General features: G+C 37.6%; 1 protein-coding gene across 2 annotated transcripts in view; it reads left to right on the top strand.

Annotated features, from left to right (window-relative positions):
• The window catches only part of CPSF2 (cleavage and polyadenylation specific factor 2), a 32,679-nt gene extending 12,385 nt beyond the window's left edge, over positions 1-20,294 (top strand). For both annotated transcript variants that reach the window (XM_080808254.1, XM_080808255.1), the window contains exons 7-16: positions 967-1,082; positions 3,261-3,448; positions 4,104-4,394; positions 9,482-9,582; positions 10,878-11,078; positions 12,811-12,963; positions 14,557-14,782; positions 15,956-16,255; positions 17,443-17,577; positions 17,967-20,294. In XM_080808254.1, coding sequence (XP_080664380.1) covers positions 967-1,082; positions 3,261-3,448; positions 4,104-4,394; positions 9,482-9,582; positions 10,878-11,078; positions 12,811-12,963; positions 14,557-14,782; positions 15,956-16,255; positions 17,443-17,577; positions 17,967-18,059 — 1,804 coding nt within the window. In that variant the 3' untranslated portion in view covers positions 18,060-20,294. The remainder of the gene's footprint in view (positions 1-966; positions 1,083-3,260; positions 3,449-4,103; positions 4,395-9,481; positions 9,583-10,877; positions 11,079-12,810; positions 12,964-14,556; positions 14,783-15,955; positions 16,256-17,442; positions 17,578-17,966) is intronic.
• Positions 20,295-20,611: the final 317 nt, after the last annotated feature.

Genomic DNA, 20,611 nt, shown 5'->3' with positions numbered 1-20,611 from the left:
ACAAATAAATTTCAGATGGATTGGAATTAAATAGAAAATGAAACAATACAGGTGAGTCTAATCTTTGATATGAAAAAGGGTTTTCTGAGTATAAAGGCAGTGGACCAAGTTACAAAGGAAAACTTTGATAGATTTGATTATATACAGATTTAAAACATCTGAAACAATAAACTAAAGAACAATAAAGTAGGGAGAATATTTGTAGCATTTTGCCTAAAGGCTTACATGTGTAAGACTAGGTTTTAACCAATTAAAAAGATGCCACTTAGAAAAACTTTTGTTATGAAAGTCAAAAAATTTAAACCATAATTTTTTTAAAATTAAATATCTTTAAAATGATTTTTAAATGGTAGTATTCTTCTAGGAGATATTTAACAAATTGCTCATTCCTTCTGGAAAAGAGAGAGCTTTCTGAAAAAGATTAACTCTTTATGGAAAGCCATTTAGCAAAATTGTATATTGTAGTAAATAATTTCTAGGAATGTGTCCTAAAGAAACAGTCAGAAATGCAATTGAAGCTTCTTGCAAAAATGTTCTTTGAGATTATTTATGATGACGAGAAAAAGTAACCTAGGCAGAGGTTTTTACAATTGTTAAAAAATAGATTTAGAAACCAGTTTTAGTATCATGGGAGAAAACCAGGGTGTAGAACTGAGTATAGAGACATATACATGAGATACCTGTTTTGTAAAATATATTCACATATATATGCCTAGAAAAGTGTATTTGTGTGCTTAGAAGGATATATACCAAAATATATCGATTTCTCTGAGTGGTGGTACTCTGGAAGATCTTAATTTTCCTTTTTTTTTTTTTTAAATGTACTAGATTTCTTATTAATGAGCACGTGTCCTTTTATAGTTAGGGAAGGAAAAATCTTATAAAAGAAAGTTGCTTATGTTTTTGGGTGAGATAAGCAGTTGTTTATTTGAAATGTTATCATATTCTTCTTCAACTTTGTTATAGTCATTTAAATGGATGTTCCTTGGAAATGCTAAGCAGACCCTCCCTGCTTATCACAGATTCCTTTAACGCCACGTATGTGCAGCCTAGGAGAAAACAGAGAGATGAGCAACTTCTGAGTACGTATTACATAGTAATGTCCTCTGTGGAGAGGCATGGTGGTATGAGTTACAGTTTCTTCTATCTTGTTTAACACTTTTCTTGTCATGAGAGATTGATTAACTCTAATTTTTTTTTTTTTTTTTTAAAGAGAGGGAGAGGTTGGGGAGGGGCACAGGGAGAGAGAATCTTAAGCAGCCTCCACACCCAGTGTGGAACCTGTTGCAGGACTCAATCTCATGACACTGAGTTCATGACCTGAGTCAAAATCAAGAATCAGGTGCTTAACTAACTAACCCAGGTGCCCCTAACTCTAATATTTTTTAAAAAATATTATGTGACCATATCATTATTTTGTAGAAAAAGATACTTTAGTTCATCTGAATTCAGCTTTTGTGGGATAGGTGTTGAGATTGACTTCTCCCTGCCATTCAGCTCATAGCTAGCTCTACCTGGCATTCACTGATACATGTCTAGGGAATGCCAGAATATAGAAACAGCTCATAGAAATCTGTTTAAAAAGGGCTCCTAGATGGCTCAGTGGGTTAAGCGTCTGCCTTCAGCTTAGGTCATGATCCCAGGGTCCTGGGATCAAACCCCACATTGGGCTCTCTGCTCAGCAGGGAGTCTGTTTCTCCCTCTCTCCCTCCCCTGCTGCTCCCCCTGCTTGGGTGCTCACTCTCTTATTCTCTCTCTCTCTTAAATAAATACTTAAAAAAAAAATCCATTAGCAAAACATTTATACTTTAAAAGAAAAATGAGCAAAGGTGATACCTGAGGGTGCAAATAGTTCACTGATTTTTGATGTTGGGTGTCCTAACACTCTAATCTAGTAGTCTCAGTTCTAAAGAGGAGCCTCTGGGCCATCCCTTGTTGCTTCTGCTTTGGCTCCAGCTGCTTTACCTTCTTACTCTTTTTTTATAAGCTACACAGGATTTCAACAGGAAAATTAGATTCTACTTTTTTTTTTTTTAAAGATTTTATTTATTTGACAGAGATCACAGGTAGGCAGAGAGAGAGGAGGAAGCAGGCTGCCCGCTGAGCAGAGAGCCCGATGCAGGGCTTGATCCCAAGATCCTGAGATCATGACCTGAGCCGGAGGCAGAGGCTTTAACCATTACACTGAGCCACCCAGGTGCCCCTAGATTCTACTTTTAAACGTGTTTGAAACCACTGCTTTCATCTGTCTACTTAAAAAGCAGAGCTTGTGGGGCACCTGGGTGGCTCAGTCGGTTGAGCATCTGCCTTCGGCTAAGGTCATGATCCCAGCATTCCGAGATCAGAGTCCCACGTTGGGCTCCTTGCTCAGCGGGGAGCCTGTTTCTCCCTCTGGCTGCTGCTCCCCCTGCTTGTGCACGTGCACTCTCTCTGACAAATAAATAATATCTTAAAAAAGAAGGCAGAATTTGTGTACTATATTGTTTTCACTTTAAGAAGGTATCAGTTTGTATGTTTTTTTGTTGTTTTTGCTAGAGTTTGGTTTTACCAAATGTTTCCAAGCCAAATTTTTTTTTTTTTTTTAAGATTTTAATTTATTTATTTGACAGACAGATCACAAGTAGGCAGAGAGGCAGGCAGAGAGAGAAGGGAGGAAGCAGGCTCCCTCCTGAGCAGAGAGCCCGATGCGGGGCTCGATCCCAGGACGCCGGGATCATGACCCGAGCCAAAGGCAGTGGCTTTAACCCACTGAGCCACCCAGGCGCCCCTCCAAGCCAACTTTAATGTAGAGTGAGGATATCTACTCATAAAGATACTTTTGTTGGAAGAGGGAATTGGATCTATATTTTATTGTGTAGGCATACAAACATACAAAATGTGTATGTATAAAATAGTATGAATGTGTGTATTTGGGTGTATAAATTTGGGAATCATTTATAACAGTTTTAAATGGCCACAGTATACTATAAGAATGTCATTTTCTATGTGTACTGTGGGTGAAGAGGGCTGGGGACCACTGATTTACACTTTTACAGTGAAAAAAAATAGAGAATGAATGGCATTGTCTTTCATTCCTATGAATATACATTCACAGATAAAAACTAGTTGTAATAACCTGAGTGGAATTTTTAAAATTGTGTACCTGGCCCAATAATCGCTTATTTATAAGTTATAGTCTTTATACTGGAGATAAAGTCTTCTTTAATTTTGCAGCAAGGTATTGTTATGTTCTCTATGGATTTTACATTCTTGTTTTCTAGCAAATGTCCTGGAAACACTTCGAGGTGATGGAAATGTATTAATAGCAGTGGACACTGCAGGCAGAGTTTTGGAACTTGCTCAGCTCCTTGATCAAATCTGGAGAACTAAAGATGCAGGCCTGGGTGTCTACTCGCTGGCACTCCTGAATAATGTCAGCTATAATGTGGTGGAGTTTTCCAAGTCCCAGGTTTGTTTTCATGGTGTCATTTGTAATACAGAAGTTTTCTACAGAAATTGGACTTCTAGAAAACGATTTAGTTGCTCTTTGGATTTTATTTTCCGGTGAAAGAGGTTGATGATGATAATGGTAATGAACCACTTGTTCTGTGTGTTCACATGGAATATTTCATTTAGTCCTTCTAGACCCTATGAAGTAGGTTCTGTTTTTGTCCCCATCTTACAGATTGGGCAAGTTGCTTCTCCTCTAACGCTTGGTATCACAAATTTGTAAAATGAGGACAAAAGTAGAACCTACCTCATGGGATATAAATGTTGGAATCCGTTTTTCTCTTCTTTCTGAATAAGCTCTTTCCCTTGAAATAGCAATCTTGGGTAAGGTATTTATTTAAAACTTACACTCTGCTTTCTTTGTAAGAGTTAAGGTGACTTGTAACTGAAATACAATGCAGAATTGGATTTTTAGGGATGAACTATGGGGTGGAAGGATATAATGGGGGAACAGAACAGAAAATAAGCTGCTTATCAGAATTGTACAAGTTTTAAGATCTATTGGTGGTAAATACTTAAAAGAAGACAGAACATGAACTTTTAGACCTTGAAGAAGACATTGCAATTATAATCTAGTATTTTCTAATTATGTTCATCTTTTCCCCCTATATTAGGTAGAATGGATGAGTGACAAATTGATGAGATGTTTTGAAGACAAAAGAAATAATCCATTTCAGTTTCGCCATCTCTCTTTGTGTCACGGTCTTTCCGACTTGGCTCGGGTACCTAGCCCCAAAGTGGTACTCGCCAGCCAGCCTGACCTGGAATGCGGATTTTCAAGGGATCTCTTCATTCAGTGGTGTCAGGACCCTAAAAACTCAATTATTCTAACTTATAGAACTACTCCTGGGACTTTAGCCCGTTTCTTAATTGATAATCCTTCCGAAAAAATTACAGAAATAGAGGTAAGTGCTTGTGTGTGAACTTTATCTTAAAAGTGTTTGGGAGACACATGCATGATGTTTATAGAAATCAGTGACCAAAAATGAAACTTGCAATTGTTTCCAGATTTTTACCAGAGTAACAGAAGAGAGCCTTTAATAGCACAGATTTGAGCTTCTTAATTGGAAATCCTCATTCTTTAACCCTTCCATGGTATCCACTGGAACCATGCCCAGAAGGTGCCACATACATACCCTATATTTTCAAGCACTCTTTGAAAAGTTCTTTTCACATCCTTTCCCTAATTGAAATCTGGCTGTATCGTAACAATGATCTTTTTCCTGTAGGTCTCTCAAGTAGACGCTCTTTTTCTCTTTCATACTTCATGAACTTTGGGTGCAGCAGGGATCCTTTTTCTGCTTTCAAGCCATTTCTCTTCCCTTTCTAGGTCGTGCCATCAGACTTGACAATACTCTGACCCCTTCTGACATTTACTGATCCCTTGGTTGTTCTCTGTCCTTCATTGGTGACTTTAATCCTGGTCTACAGTCTTCCTGTCCACTCACTCAGGACTGCATTCTTGATGACTCTAGCATCCATACGTGTGATCTGGCCAAGTCCTCGGCCCTCTTAGTCCCTTCACACCTTGTTTCTTGATGATCTTTTCCTCCATTTCACCTTAGCCATCCCTTCCCACAATCATACTATCTACTCTTGTGATCAAACCCTTCACCTTGTTAAGGGTTACCCCTGAAGATCTCTACCTCAAGCATCCCACTCTGATCTTACCCCGGACTTGCTCTGATAACCCCATGCCAACAATTTTTTGGTTCCATTGGGACTTTTAATTTGCGAACCTTGCCACTTCTACTACTATCCATCATTGCTCCAGCTTCTAGTCAGTGGTCCATCATCACTTACAAACACTTTTATCTCTATTACCCTCCTATTTATTGTACTCACCTGGCAAAGCTTTGACCCTAGTTAAACCATTTGCTTAACTGTGCTTATACCCAAGCAACCTTATGTTACTGGCGTTAAACACACTACTGTGTGGACAGATTGCCCTTCACATTTGCGATGTCACATCTCAGACAGGTACCCAGCACCAGTCCAGCATTCTCTAAGATACTCTTTTTTCCTACTCTCCAGTTAGATAGCTTTATACCCTCCTTCTCTTCAAATATCCCACAACTCAACTCAGCCCTCACCCGTAGCACATGAATTTGTTTCAAACTTAGCTAAGAAGTGGAAGCAGTCAGACAAAAATCCCCATATCTTCTCCCCACTAAATAGCCTAACTTGTTTCTGTATCCGCATTTGCTGCTTCAGCTCATTAACCAGCACAAAACAGTAGCCAGGTGAACGGTATGCCAAAAGACAATTTTGTTTAATAACCAACCAGCACATCTATCAGTTTTCCAAAGCTAGTATCATTAACTGAAATCTGTAGTAGTGGATACTGAATGGGCTAATAACTGCCACAGTTGGGCACAGTTGTAGATGATTCTTTCATTTTTCCTTCCTAGTAGACATGTTAAGGAATGTTTGTTAGAGGCTGAGTGATAAGCATAGCTTAGTCTTTAACTCTACTCAAGCAAAAAATAGTAACTGAGATCTCCTATACCTTCACTATAAATACAGAATTATTGAGGAAGGATGCAGAGCAAACATATCAAAGTAAAAACTGTCATTTGGGTTATTTAATAGCTTAGAAACATGGAGTTTTCTTTAAAAATTGAAAGAGCTCAGGGGCACCTGGGTGTCTCAGCTAGTTAAGCGGCCAGCTTTTGATTTTGGTTCAGGTCATAATCTCAGGGTTGTGAGGTTGTGAGGTGGAGTCCCAGGTTAGGCTTCTGTGCTCAGCGGGGAGTCGGCTTGAAATTCTCCCTCTCCCTCTGGCCCCCCCACCATGTGCACACACTCACACTCACTTTCTCTAAAATAAATAAATAAGTCTTTAAGAGAAAATGAAAAGAGCTCTTTGAAATACTTGTAAAATAGTTTCATCAGATACGAAATACTGAATTTGAAAATAATAATTACTAGAAATTCAATTAAGGTTGATAGGCATAGGCCATTTGAGGAATTAATAAAAAGAATATTAAAAGCTGTTTCAAAAAAAAATTTTAAAAACTGTTTCAGTTTGAAAAAAATAGGAAAGGACATTTGGAGCTATAACTTGAAACATTAGGTTTTGACTTTTTAATAAGTAGTACTAACCCTTAGGATTCTTTTCCTTTTCCCCTCGTAGGGGTGTTTCTTCTGTAATCACACCTTCTCTCTCCATGACCTATCAGTTTTTCCCTCTACAAGGTCATCTGCAAAACACCACTCTTTCTCCCCCCCCTAGTCCCAGACTTAACTCTTCTCTGAGTCTTCCTCATCTCAGACAATAGCAGCACTTTCCACAGATTTACTGTAGCCAAAAAAGTACAGATTTTTTTCAGTGTCCATTGCCATGTAACATACTGGAAGTGTGCGTGAGAGACACCTCTGTCTGGTCTGTACCCAGACCAAGGAGTATCAGCAGTACCTCATACATCCCCTTCCAGATCCTTCCCCTCCGAGGGAAACCGCTCTCCTGACTTCTCGTGCACAGATGGCCATATTATTAACATTCAAGTTTCAAATAAACGAACTCATTGTAGTGACTTTATAATTACACATGTGTGTGTATATACAGTGATTATTGAATCCAGTGGTTCCCAAGGTATGGTGTGAGGGCCCCTGGGAGGGGGTCCCTGAGACCCTTTCAGGGAGCGCCAAAGGTCAAAACTACTTCTGATAGGAATATGAAGATATTGTTTGCCTTTTCACTGTGCGTATATTTAACATTGCAGAGTCAAAGCAGTGGTGGGAAAAGTGCTGGTGCCTCAGCGTAAATCCAGCAGTGGCACCAGCCGCCAGCCACTGCCCCAGCCGTCGCATCGTACATCAGCACACGAAGTTTCAGAAGGGTCCATTTCACTTAAGAATGTTCTTGGTGAAGCAGTAAAAGTTATTAATTTTATTAAATCCTTTTAGTAAAAGGTTTTTAAAAATAATCTGGATGGCAGGATGGGCAGTACGCACACAGTACCTGTGTTGTTTACTAACTAACACACAATGTTTGCCTCGAGGAAAGCCACATGTATAATTGAGTTGAGTTAACTGGCCACTTTTTTCTTGGAACACCATTTTTACTTGAAATAATGACATGGTTATTCAGACCTGGGTATTCGGCAGATACTCTCCCAAAGATGAGTAAGTTGAACTTGTCACTCTAAGGAAAACAACTGATAGCATTGGTTGCCTAAGTCTGATAAAATTCAAACTTTGAAGTTGAAAATTAGAATTTTAGAACGCGATGCCCATCACTGTGAGATTGACAACTGAAACTTAGGCGGCTTTGCTGATTGAGATTGGTGGTGATATTTGCAAATGTGATTTTTAAAATATTGTCAACATTTGTAAGATCTGTGTAACTTGGTGCACTAGTATTTTGCAAATAACCAATGCCTGTAGGTACAAAATAGTGCTCAGCTAAAAGAGCCATTCACAGTGCAGGATAAATCAGTAAATTTTAATATAACAGCATAAAAAGTTGTTGGTTTCAGATTCCACGTTACAACTAATCTTTAAGAAACCACCAGTTTTTGAGTTTTGATGTAATACCAAGGAATATTCATGGAAAGGCTATTTAAATATTTTTCCCTTTTCCAATTATACATCTGTGTGAGGCTGCATTTTCTTCATATGCTTTAACCAAAACAACATATTGCAGGAGATTGAATTCAGCAGATGTGAGGATCCAGCTGTCTTCTATTGAGCTAGATGTTAAGTGAGACTTGCAAAAATGTAAAATAATGCCGTGCTCTCCAATATTTTTTTTGCTTTAGAAAATATAGTTACCTTTTGGAAATATATCATAATGTTAATATGCAGTGATTTTATTTTTTAGTGAACAGATGTGGATTTTAAAACTTTCTCATTCTTGATTGCTGATATGGTAGACATTAATAAATGTAATCTACAAAAAAAACACAAAAACTCTGGGGTTCTCAGTAACTTTTAAGAGTCTAAGGCAATCCTGAGATCAAAATGTTGGAGAGATCTACTGATTAATCATCCCATGTTGGTGGATTTTAAAGTTGAGTCTGGTTTTTTACTGTTACAAACATAGCTGCAATTGTACTTTTTTCCTTACACTTGGGATTGTTTCCGTAGGATAAATTCCTAGAAGTAGAAATGCAGTGTCAAATTACAGGCACATTTTTATGGCAAATCGCTTTCTACCATATTTGTGCTAATTTTTCCATAGATACATAGTAATTAGCATTGCCAATCTAAAAGATTTTGCAATGTTATTACAGGGTGCCTGGGTGGCTAACTAGGTTAAGTGTCTCTGCCTTCAGTTCAGGTCATGATCCCAGGGTGCTGGGATTGAGCCCCACGTCAGGTTCCCTGCTCAGTGGGGAGTCTGCTTCTCCCTTTCCGCCTCCTCATGCCCCCCCCCATAAATAAATAAATAAAATCTTAATGGTATTACATTTCAAAAATTGCATTTTTCATAAACCGGCGAAATGAGACATCTTTTCTTAGCTACTGGTTACTTGTTTTTCTTATTTTGTAAGTTGCTTATATATGGATTTGTCCTTTTTTGATGTGTTGATCATCTTTTTCTTAACTGATTGGGAAAGAGCTCTTAGGAAAAAAGAGCCTCTGATAGTCAAGTAGTGCTGCAGATAATTTTCTCCATTCTCTATAATTTTATGAGATTTTTAAATGTCAAAGAGATGTATTTTTTTTTCACGTTGCCATATTTATTCATCTTTTCCTTTGTGGCTTTTGGGTTTTATGGCTCGCGTAGGCCTCACCTACTCCAAATTATAAAAATACTTATCTGTATTTTCTTTTCCTTATTGGTGATTTTTAACCAGTTTAAATTAAACCCAGCCTAGAAATGTGGCAGCTCAATTTTGGTCTTAATCTAGATTTGTAATTGCATGTAATAGGAACTTGAATAATTTCAAATTTAAGATGGTAAATTCACAGATGTGTTACATCTCACACCCCACCACCTAACCCCTGATAACGATGCTTCCTTCTGTCTGCTGTTTTTCTCCAGTTGAGGAAACGTGTGAAGCTTGAAGGGAAAGAACTAGAAGAATACTTAGAAAAAGAGAAACTAAAGAAAGAAGCGGCGAAAAAACTAGAGCAGTCAAAAGAGTGAGTTATTTTCAGACAGATTAGAAGCTTGTATGTAAATTACATATAATTTAAGAACTTACTTCTAAGATACAAAAGTTTATTTGAAAATATTTAAATTTTCTTTGAGAAACAAAACAGATGAACATAGGGGAAGGGAAGGAAAAATAAAATAAGATAAAGAGAGGGAGACCATAAGAGACTCTTGACTATAGGGAAAAAACTGAAGGTCACTGAAGGGGAGATGGGAGGGGTAATGGGGTAACTGGGTGATGGGCATTAAGGAGGGCAAGTAACATGACGAGCCCTGGGTGTTGTATGCAACTGATGAATCACTAAACTGTACTCTGAACCTAATAATACACTGTATGTTAACTAACTTGAATTTAAATTTAAAAATGTATATATTTAAATTTTTTGTTGACTTCATTATTTTTGTGAACATTTTTAAATGGTGCTAGAATGCCAAGTTCTTCTAGTGCCAATTTTTTTTTGTTTTTAAAAAATCAATTTTAGGGGCGCCTGGGTGGCTCAGTGGGTTAAAGCCTCTGCCTTCAGCTCAGGTCATGGTCTCAGGGTCCTGGGATTGAGCCCCGCATTGGGCTCTCTGCTCAGCAGGGAGCCTGCTTCCTCTTCTCTCCCTGCCTGCCTCTCTGACTACTTGTAATCTCTGTCTGTCAAATAAATAAATAAAATCTTCAAAAAAAATCAATTTTATTTTATAAAGAAATTTTTTAAAATGACTTATATTGCACACATATTTCTAATTTCTTATTCTCATTCCTCCCTTGTGTGGACATACTGCCACATGGTATCATCCTCTCTTCTCTGAAGAAATGCCTTTGGTATTTGTTTCATGGGCTACATATCTCCAGGCAATATCCTCCATCAGATTTTTCTGGGTTTTTTTGTTTGTTTGTTTTTAGTCTGGCAAAATTATATTTATATTTGAATGATACTTTTACTGGGAATATGGATTAGCAGTTTACAGACTTCACTCCTTTGTTTCTGGCAGGCAGTTTCAGACAGTGCTGTCACTGTGTTCTTTGTTCCTCTGTAGTATGTGTGTATGTGTGCATTTTCCTTCACTGATTATGATGTACCTTAGTGTGTTGTTATTAAAATTTTTTTTGAGTATCATCGAGACTTTCAGTGCTAGTATTAATGTGTATTTATTAACTGACAGTTAATGCTATTTTACAAAATTACCAATCCAATAAAATTATCATTGAATTAATTAAAAAATAATTTTGTAAATATTAATTCAAAATCTTGTGGGGACTTGATGACCGTTATCTGTTCTACAATCTTCATAGGGCAGACATAGATTCCAGTGATGAGAGTGATGTTGAGGAAGACATTGATCAGCCATCGGCTCACAAGACTAAACATGACCTGATGATGAAAGGTGAAGGTAGTCGTAAAGGAAGTTTCTTCAAACAGGCTAAAAAGTCTTACCCTATGTTTCCTGCCCCGGAAGAAAGAATTAAATGGGATGAATATGGAGAAATTATCAAGTATGTAAACAAAACAACTATTTCTTTCTTCCAGATTAGACAGTGTAGTTTGTGTATAACTCAGTGTATCATTAGAACTCAATAAGTTTGGACTTTCTGGTCGTATCGTGTACTTTGATAGTTTCTGAGTACCCCACTTTGAAAGATACAGAGGACTTGTATAGTGTGGAAGTATAGTATAAAATAGGTTGCGGGGCACCTGGGTGGCTCAGTGGGTTAAGCCTCTGCCTTCGGCTCAGCTCATGGTCTCAGGGTCCTGGGATTGAGCCCTGCATTGGGCTCTCTGCTTGGCGGGGAGCCTGTTGCTCTCTCTCTCTGCCTGCCTCTTTGCCTACTTGTGATCTCTCTCTCAAATGAATAAATAAAATCTTTAAAAAAATAAAATAGAAAGGTTGGGGAACATCTAAATAATTAATTTTAAAGGCAAAGTAGCAGTTTTATTACCTAGATATGTGAAAAGTTTAAAAAGATGAGCAAGACTTTTTTCCCCCATTTAAGAGAGGGAAAGGGGGGCACTACTTGGCCCTCTAAAATAGTGCAGAGAGAAAATAACAATCTAAATAGCATTAGTGAGTTTATTTACCATTCCACTCAATTAGTGTCCAGTCTATTTAGCATATGGACAAGTGTTCTTTTGCTTCAATTTCCTTATCTGAAAAGTGGGGGTAAGATTTAAGTGAGGTTATGTTTTTAAGGCCCTTAGCACAGAATCTGACCTGTGAATCATGATTCCTAGTAAATGCACTTTAAGTGGTTGCTACTGCTATTGTGTGGATTACAGAGGGAGAAGTTGGACTCCAGGGTCTGAGAAGCTACCATAGCAATCTAGGTGTTGGGTAACAGAGGCCTGCATTCCCAGAGGGGAGAGGGAGTGGATTTGGGGGTGGGGCGTAGATAATTATGGGAGGTGAGCAAGAACATTTTTAAGTTTGTTTTTTAAAGACATTTATTTTAGAGAAAGAGAGAGGGGAGAGAGAGTGTGGGAGTGGTGAGGGGCAGAGGGAGAGAGAGGATCTCAAGCCGACTTGGCGCTGAGCATGGGATCCCAACACTGGGCTTGATCTCATGACCCTGAGATTATGACCTGAGCCAAAACCAACAGTCATTTGTTCAACCAACTGAGCCATGCAGGTGACCCTGTTTTTTTACTTTGAACATACAACTCTTTCTGATACTGGAAGTAAAAATGGAGAGATAGATGCATTCATGCTTCGCTGAAATGAAAGTAAAGGCTTTTGAGGGAGCTCATGATTTTGTATCTCAGTCTTCATGGTAATGTGCCAACGGGAAGTCATACGCTTTCTTTGGGCACAGGTGGGATAACGGGCTGTTTCGGAAATCAGAAGTCTGAGATTTATAAGAACTGGGAATTGGCAAGAGAAACCACAGAGACCGAGAGAAGGAATGACTGAAACGTGCAGGGCCACTTTGTAATAGTACTTAAGGTAGCCACGGAGATCTTCTAATGGTGTAGGCCTCTTAACTAGCCCCCATGGTATGTTTTTTTTTCCCCCCATGGTATGTTTTAAAGAGCATTCCTTAGGGGTCAGGAGGAACAGAATATATGCAGTCATTTGGTAATTGATATTATAAAGTTGCATTAGCTTTGCAGAAGTTGTATACTTAAATCTGAGATAGTGAGGCGTCTAAAACTTGTGCCATCTACTAGTTACATATATTATATAATATTAGCTTGCTCGTTACTGCTTCTAATTAGAGACTTATCATTTAGACCAGAGGATTTCTTAGTGCCAGAACTTCAAGCGACTGAAGAAGAGAAAAGCAAATTAGAATCTGGCTTGACAAACGGAGATGAACCCATGGATCAGGATTTATCTGATGTTCCTACCAAGTGTATTTCTACGACAGAGTCTATCGAAATAAAGTAAGTGCTTTTTGTTGCATTTTTGAAACTAGATTATAAGATAAAATTTTAAGAACTTGAATTGTATAATTTACATTGTTTCAAAAGTCAAATTTCTGAATATCCTCTAGTAAGTTTTTACTTTTAAAATTTAATTTCTTTTTCCATGCAAAAACCTGTGAAGTATGGTGGCATTTTGTTTTCATTAATGGTATTTGAATTCCAGTGTGATTGAATGGGTGGTGAGGTGGGGTTTAAACATTAAATTATATATTTATACAAAGAAACATTCTGGCCCTTTTTTTTTTTTTTAAGAATTTATTTATTTATTTGACAGAGATCACAACAAGTAGGCAGAGAGGCAGGTAGAGGGTGGGGGGAGAAGCAGGCTCCCTGCTGAGCAGAGAGCCCAATGCGGGGCTCGATCCCAGGACCGATCCCAGGACCCTGGGATCATGACCTGAGCCGAAGGCAGAGGCTTTAACCCACTGAGCCACCCAGGCGCCCCACATTCTGGCCTCTTAATTAAGTCTGGTAGCATGTGAACTTACGCAGGTCACAAGTTTAATTTTTTAAGTGTTTCATAAACATACTCCTTGACTTAAACATCTCCAGGGCCCCAAAGTCTTAAAATTGTTACTATAACCTGAAGTAGTAAATAAACCTTTTTTTGTTTGTTACAGTTTGTAACAGCAGTAAATCATCATTCTGGAATTTTTTTTAAGTCATTAGCACAGTGGTTTATTTGTCTAGTGCTATTCTTTAGTATGTATTTTGGGGGTATAGCTGATATCTAAATAATGCATATTAACAGTATCAGAAAATTCTCTCCTGAATGGCGTATCAGTTTATATTTTTGCTAGTGGAGCAGAAGGCTTTTTTCATCCCTGTTTCTGTAACAACATTTGGCATTATCTAACTTTAAAGCTTTCCAGCCTGGTAGGTATAGAGTAACGTATCACTACTGTTTAAATTTGTCTTACTGTGGTTATTAGTTTATTTTCTTCAAATGCTTCTTACCTTTTTTGTTTTCTGTGAATTCCAAGTGTGTGGCTTTTGTGCATTTTTCTCTAGAGGTTGCTGCCTTTTTGTTACTTGCAAGGGTTCATTGTATATTTTGGATATTAGCCCTGGCTGGTTTCAGACAATGCAAATATCCTCTCTCATTCTGTTACTTGTTTATAAGAGTTGTCCATGGTCTACTTTGTTTAAAAATATCTTTAATTTTGATGTAATGAAATGATATTTTCTGTTATGGTTTTGTGATTACATAAAGAAGTCCCTCCTTGTCCATGGTCACAAACATTATTCGTACATTTTATTTTATTAAATTTAAATCTTTACATTTCTCTTTTATGGTTTCAACTCAGCCTGCTGTTGTATATGACATTAGATCAGGATCCAGTTTTATTTTTCTTTACATAGTGAGTTATTTTTTTTCTAAGAGCTACTGAATAATCCCATTCAAATACATATCAACAGTATGACACGTGTATTCCTAAAATCCTCATTTTATATATACTATACATTTCTTTCCTGATAAAAGCCATTAATAACCTAGTTTTGGAGTTAACTTATAGAAAAATAAGCTTTAATTATACTGTCTAATTACAGAGCCAGGGTTACTTACATAGACTATGAAGGACGCTCTGATGGAGATTCCATTAAAAAGATTATTAATCAGATGAAACCACGACAGCTGATCATTGTCCACGGACCACCAGAGGCTAGTCAGGATCTCGCAGAGTGCTGTCGTGCATTCGGTGGGAAAGATATTAAAGTGTACATGCCAAAGCTACACGAAACAGTTGATGCCACTAGCGAAACTCACATCTACCAGGTAAGTGCACTGGCATTTGAGCCATAAAGAAACAGAGAGTTTGTTTTGGAAACTCTCTTTTGTTTTGTTTTCCAAAACAAGAACAAAGAGTTTTTGTTTGCTTAGTGAGGTTTTTTTTTTGTTTGCAGATGAGGACAGGTATATTAGGAATTCAGTGGTGAGTGAGAGAGACATGGTCCCCTTGTCTTAGTAGATCTTATGGTCAGTGGGGCTTATAATGAGGAGAGATCATTTATCACATTGTTATTACCTCTGATAGAGGAAGTACAGGATGTTGTGAGACCCCAACCCAGATTTGGAAGTTTAGAAAAGATTTCCCAGAGGCAGTGATAACTAAGCTGAATCCTAACAGATGTTTAGATGGGTCATCAGGGTGGTATAGAGAGGTGGAAAGGGTATTCTAGGCAGAGGGAACAACATATGCAGAAGTGTAAAGGTGAGGGGAATGGGGAGTATTCAAGAATTCAGATGTTTTATAAAAATTCACTGATGTCAAGGGTCTATTCCTAATTGGAAAAAAAAAATGGAGGCAGTTATAAAAAATAGAAGTAGCACAGAGGAGAGGTTAGATTTTTATCTGGTGGGGGGGATGGTGTCAGTTAAAGCAGGAGCGATGTCTAGATTTGGTTGGAAAAAATGGGTTGGAATTCACCAGGCAGCAAAGTTATTCTGGGCAGAAAAGAGGAAGCAGCGTTCCAAGAATAAGGATGTGTGAATTCATGGTAATGAAGGAAACAGTAAGTAATTCAGTACTCCTGAAGAGCAGCAACCACTAGAGGATGAGGCTTATCAGTGGTTCTCAACGTTGGCTGCACATGAGAACCATCTGGGGAACTTAGGGGGTGGTGGGGGGACTCAGTGCTCTGGATTTAGTCTCACCATTTGTGTTAGAGTCACTGAAGGTAGAACCTGGCATTAACATGTATTTTAAGAAATTGCCATGTGCTCGCAGGGTGCAACCAAGGGTTAAGAACCTTTTGGGAAGTAGACAGGGGTCCTAATGATTTCACAAGTCACTAGGTCATTACCAGTCACGGTGAAGATCAGACGAGTGAAAGCTTTTCGAATCTTAATACTCATTAGCAGAGTTAGGAAATAATAGTAACTGGTTATATTTTGTTATTAATTTATACTCAGGGTTTCATCTCTCCCTCCCTTTTGCATCGTGTCTAGGTGAGATTGAAAGATTCACTTGTCAGCTCGCTTCAGTTTTGTAAGGCAAAAGATGCCGAATTAGCATGGATAGATGGTGTCTTGGATATGAGAGTTTCCAAAGTAGACACGGGAGTTATTTTAGAAGAAGGAGAACTGAAGGATGATGGAGAGGACTCAGAAATGCAAGTGGACGCTCCTTCGGATTCCAGCGTTATAGCACAACAGAAGGCCATGAAGAGTCTCTTCGGGGATGATGAGAAAGAGACAGGTGAAGAGAGCGAGATCATTCCGACCTTGGAACCCTTACCCCCCCATGAGGTAAACAAGCACATGCTGCTTCTGTCTCTTCCTTAATTTGCCATCCTTTGGATTTTTCTTTTATGTTTTTAACTCTAAAATATGTCTTTGGTGTAGGCTGATTTTGGAGTTTTAGGAAAAGATTACTTAAGATGTGGTTGTGTGTGTGCACACACATGAGCGTGTGTATATATATCCTGGGTGGCAAGGGAATGATAATTTAAAGGAAATGTTTAGCAAATATTATAAGATACATTATTGTTTCATGATTTATTTTTTCAGTATTTAAATTTTGATTGTGAGGATTATATCACTTACCTGCTCCCAGTCAGAAGATTTATAGTTTTCTAAGACTGAAACTCTTGTCCTCCATTTTTGTATGTTGTCAATTCAGCTGAAATCTTTTTTGGTTTTGATATAGTTAGAAATCTTTTATTAAGCACAGATAAATTTTTAATTTAGTATTTACATGTTCTCAGGAGATACCCTAGTTAGCAAAGATTTCTGGTAATTAACTTACAACAACAGTGTTAAAACTGTGTCATCAGAGTCCTGTGTGCATGTCAGGGGACTCTAGGCTTTCTGTGCAGCAAGGAGTAGAGGGACAGCCTCTGTCACTGGATTCCCTTCTAGTGATGCTCTTGAGATTGGGGGAGAAATAAGAATCTTTTTTTCTGTCTGTGCTAAAGCTAGTGCTCTTCAAGGCAATTTCCAAGTAGCAGCAATAGGTTGAACCGCTTGTTTTTCTGATTCTAAAACCTTTTGGTATTCACTCTCAGGGAGAAGGGAAGGTGAAAGTGGGATCTGGGGAGAACTCCCCTCAGAACTAAGTGAAGGAGTTGGATCTAGAAAATCAAGTTTTTGGTTCAGTTCTGCCTACTGGCACTCTCCTTGACCCCCTCGGGCAAGTGGGTGAGTGAAGAGCATCACATCGGCAAATGTCTCTCTGTTTCTGTGAGGCATGACTAATAAAAATTGATTGGGAAACATTCAGAAAATGTGAAGGGCTTTGTAATGTTAAATAAGAAGGTAAAATTCAGAATAACAATTTGGAGTGTGATTTACAGCCTTCATACGATCTGTCAGAGGTCTTCAGAGAATGACAAAGTACCTAAGAGATCCTGTGTTAGTTACTTCACTTTATTCAGTACAGCTGTGTGTCTGCTGTTTTATCTGAAGTGATTCTTTCCCCTTTAACCTCTTCTAAGGTTCCTGGACATCAGTCAGTTTTTATGAACGAACCAAGACTGTCAGACTTCAAGCAAGTTCTTTTACGGGAGGGGATTCAAGCTGAATTTGTAGGAGGTGTACTTGTTTGCAACAACCAAGTAGCAGTCCGTAGAGTAAGTGTGTTTTTAATAAGGGATGAGTTGAACAAGTACTTCCTTCTGATGCGTTGCCATTTTGAATTCTGTAATTCTTGACTGGTAGTTTCACAAACTGGAGACCATAATTTATATTCATAATGATGACCTTGAAGGCTTATAAAAGTGACTGTCAAAGAAATGATGTATAATTTTATTGTAAATTTTTATTATTTGAATTCTGACATTTACATGTCTATGTTAGATTCATGACTTGAATGTTGTATCCGTATTCTATGCAGAGCAATCCATTCCAGACCAATCACCAAATAACCCAGTTAATATATCGTGTTTATTATGTCTGCATATTGCTGATTAGGAAATGTGCTAAAGAGTTGTTTTTTGTTTTTTTTACTTTTCCTTTCTAGACGGAAACTGGACGCATTGGATTAGAAGGCTGCCTTTGTCAAGATTTTTATAGGATAAGAGACCTTTTATATGAACAGTATGCCATTGTGTAAAGGATGATGTCAAGAAGTATCTGTTTGACCTTTCTAAGAAAAAAGTGTTCTTATTCTAAGCTTTTCCTTTTTTGTTTTGTAACATACAAAAAGAATTGCCAGAAAAATTTAACATGCATTAGTTTTTTTTAAAAAGTGTATATACAGTCCATTTTGCTAATGTTCAAGTGAGCATTCTACCTTTTGGCTTTTCAGAGTGATAGAGATCCTAACAAGTGTGCAGGCCAGAGAATTGAGGGTGATTGGTTTCCTCTACAGACCCCTTATTCTAGAAGGGCTTTTTACTTGAATAAAACAATGCAACTTAGCAAACCAGCTCATGGCCTTAGAGAAACATGTTTGCATGTTGTGAGTTCTTGCAAACGGTTTCTTACGTTTTCGGGAATGAAAAGTGAGAATTATTTAGAAAAGATGTGCTATATAAAAAAAAAAAAAAAAAAACACAACTGGTGAAACGGTTTTTTGAGGCCTATGTGTTTAAAAAACAAAAAACAGTTTGTGCTCTAACTGTTCTTTGGAATTCTGATAGGCAGTTGTCTTCACGTGGGGCATCTCTCCTTACCCTGCCTGTATTTCCCAGCTCTTCAGTCTACTGGAAGGTGGTGCACATTTAATTCAGAAATCAATTTTTATTTCTCCCATTTTTTGTTTTATCAAGATGTTCAGTTAGAACTACAACACCATCCTTTGAATGCACATAATGCAAAAGAACTCCTTGCCATGTTACAGTCTTAAGGATTCTGTATGCATTTTAGCTATCAGCTGGGTTACTTATTGGAGACCCCTCAGTGTTCTGTTTTTAAGGAAACAGATGTTGAGCATCATTTTATAAGGTAATAGTATAATTTAATCAAAAGGTATAAATGTTTCATCTCTTAGGCTTGCTCCCTCCTAAGGTTGCTGAAGCAGTGGATGGATTTTATACACCTAAATACAAAAATAATACTGAAATTGGTTAAGGTCATCCTTTCTGTGTTCCTGTCTTTCTTGGGGCTGGCAGCTCTGGTACAGTATAAGCCACTTGTGTTTAAGAGTAAAAACTGAACATACGCAATTTTCATTGAACCTAAAAATGAAAATCATGTTACCTTCTTGTAATCTGCTGATGCTTTTTCATGTGTAGCTTGATTGTGGCCATCCTTGATCTTATTTCTTAAGTATTTAAGCCCTCTTCCACATACTTAGCATCTTTAGAAGGATCATTCCTGTTTAACTTATATGGATCTATGTATAGTATAGTACTACCCAATGATATCAGCCTGGGATTAATATTTTATTTCAAAACTGACGGAGAGTTCATTGTGGATTATAGTGCTAACACAAAGTTACAGTCTTCTGATACCAAAAATCAGAATGCAAAACAACATTACAGAAGGTGACAATAAGGAGTATTTTTTTTTTTTGGAGAGCTTTGAAAAAATTTCACATAAATTCTTGTTACTGAAGAGAGTAAGCCTGGAATCCTATTTATATTCCAGGGGAAAGAAAGTCTGCATTTGTTACATGGCTTGAAGCATCTGGTTATACATATTATATTGCAATACTGATACTGAAAAATTGTTGCTCGCTTAGCCTTCTTATTGTCCTATGAAGAAGGAATTAAATTTCAAAGTACTGCTTGAAGACGGCTGTGTGAATGTCATTGCAGGAGCAATACTTTGACCTGTTTCTTGATGACAGAATTGCTAAAATTTCAAAAGGAAGACATTTGTTTAGCTTTAGTCACTTAAGAAAAATATAAATTCAAAAAATAAATCATGAACTCAGAGGAACTTTCAGATTTTGTTTAGAGGCAAATTAAATACAAGTGGACGATCAACTGATATGTATAAATAATTTGGTTAAAAAGAAATTTTATCGTAGTATTTGTGATAATGGATTATAAATGTCAAGTATCATGGCAAATATTTCTATTTTCATGAACCAGTAGGTGGGTCTGAAATAGAAGTGAGGAAATCAATTTTCTAAGGAGGGCCTTTTATAAAAAAAAAATTGAAATTCACATACCATAAAGTTCACTATTTTAAAGTATATAATTCATTGGGTTTAGTATATGTAGAGTTGTGCAACCCTTACCACTCTAATTCCAGCATATTTTCATCCTCCCCAAAAGGAACTCTATACCCATTAGCAGTCACTTCCCATTTTCCCTTCATCTCAGCCCCAGGCAACCGTCAGTTTATTTTCTGTTTGTATGGATTTGCCTATTCTGAGTATTTCATAAAAATGGAATCATACAATATGTGGCCTTTTGTGTCTGACTTCTTTTGCTTTGTATAGTATTTCCAAGATTGATATTACAGCCTGTATCAGCATCCTTTATGCGGTTGAACAATACTCCATTGTGTGGATACACCACATCTTGTTTATCCATTCTTCAGTTTATGGACGTTTGGGTTGTTTCCACCTTTTGGCTCTTAGAAACAATGCTGCCATGAACATTCCTATCAAGTTTTTTGCGTGGATGTATGTTTTTAGCTTTGGGAGGTTTATACCTAAAAGTAGAATTGCTGGGTAATAAATATGGTAACTCTTGAGAAACTGTCAGTTTT

The sequence above is a fragment of the Martes martes genome, assembly GCF_963455335.1.
Source record: "Martes martes genome assembly, chromosome: 7".
Taxonomy (NCBI): domain Eukaryota; kingdom Metazoa; phylum Chordata; class Mammalia; order Carnivora; family Mustelidae; genus Martes; species Martes martes.
The sequence above is the reverse complement of the archived record's forward strand: the minus strand, read 5'-3'. Positions and strand labels throughout refer to the sequence as shown.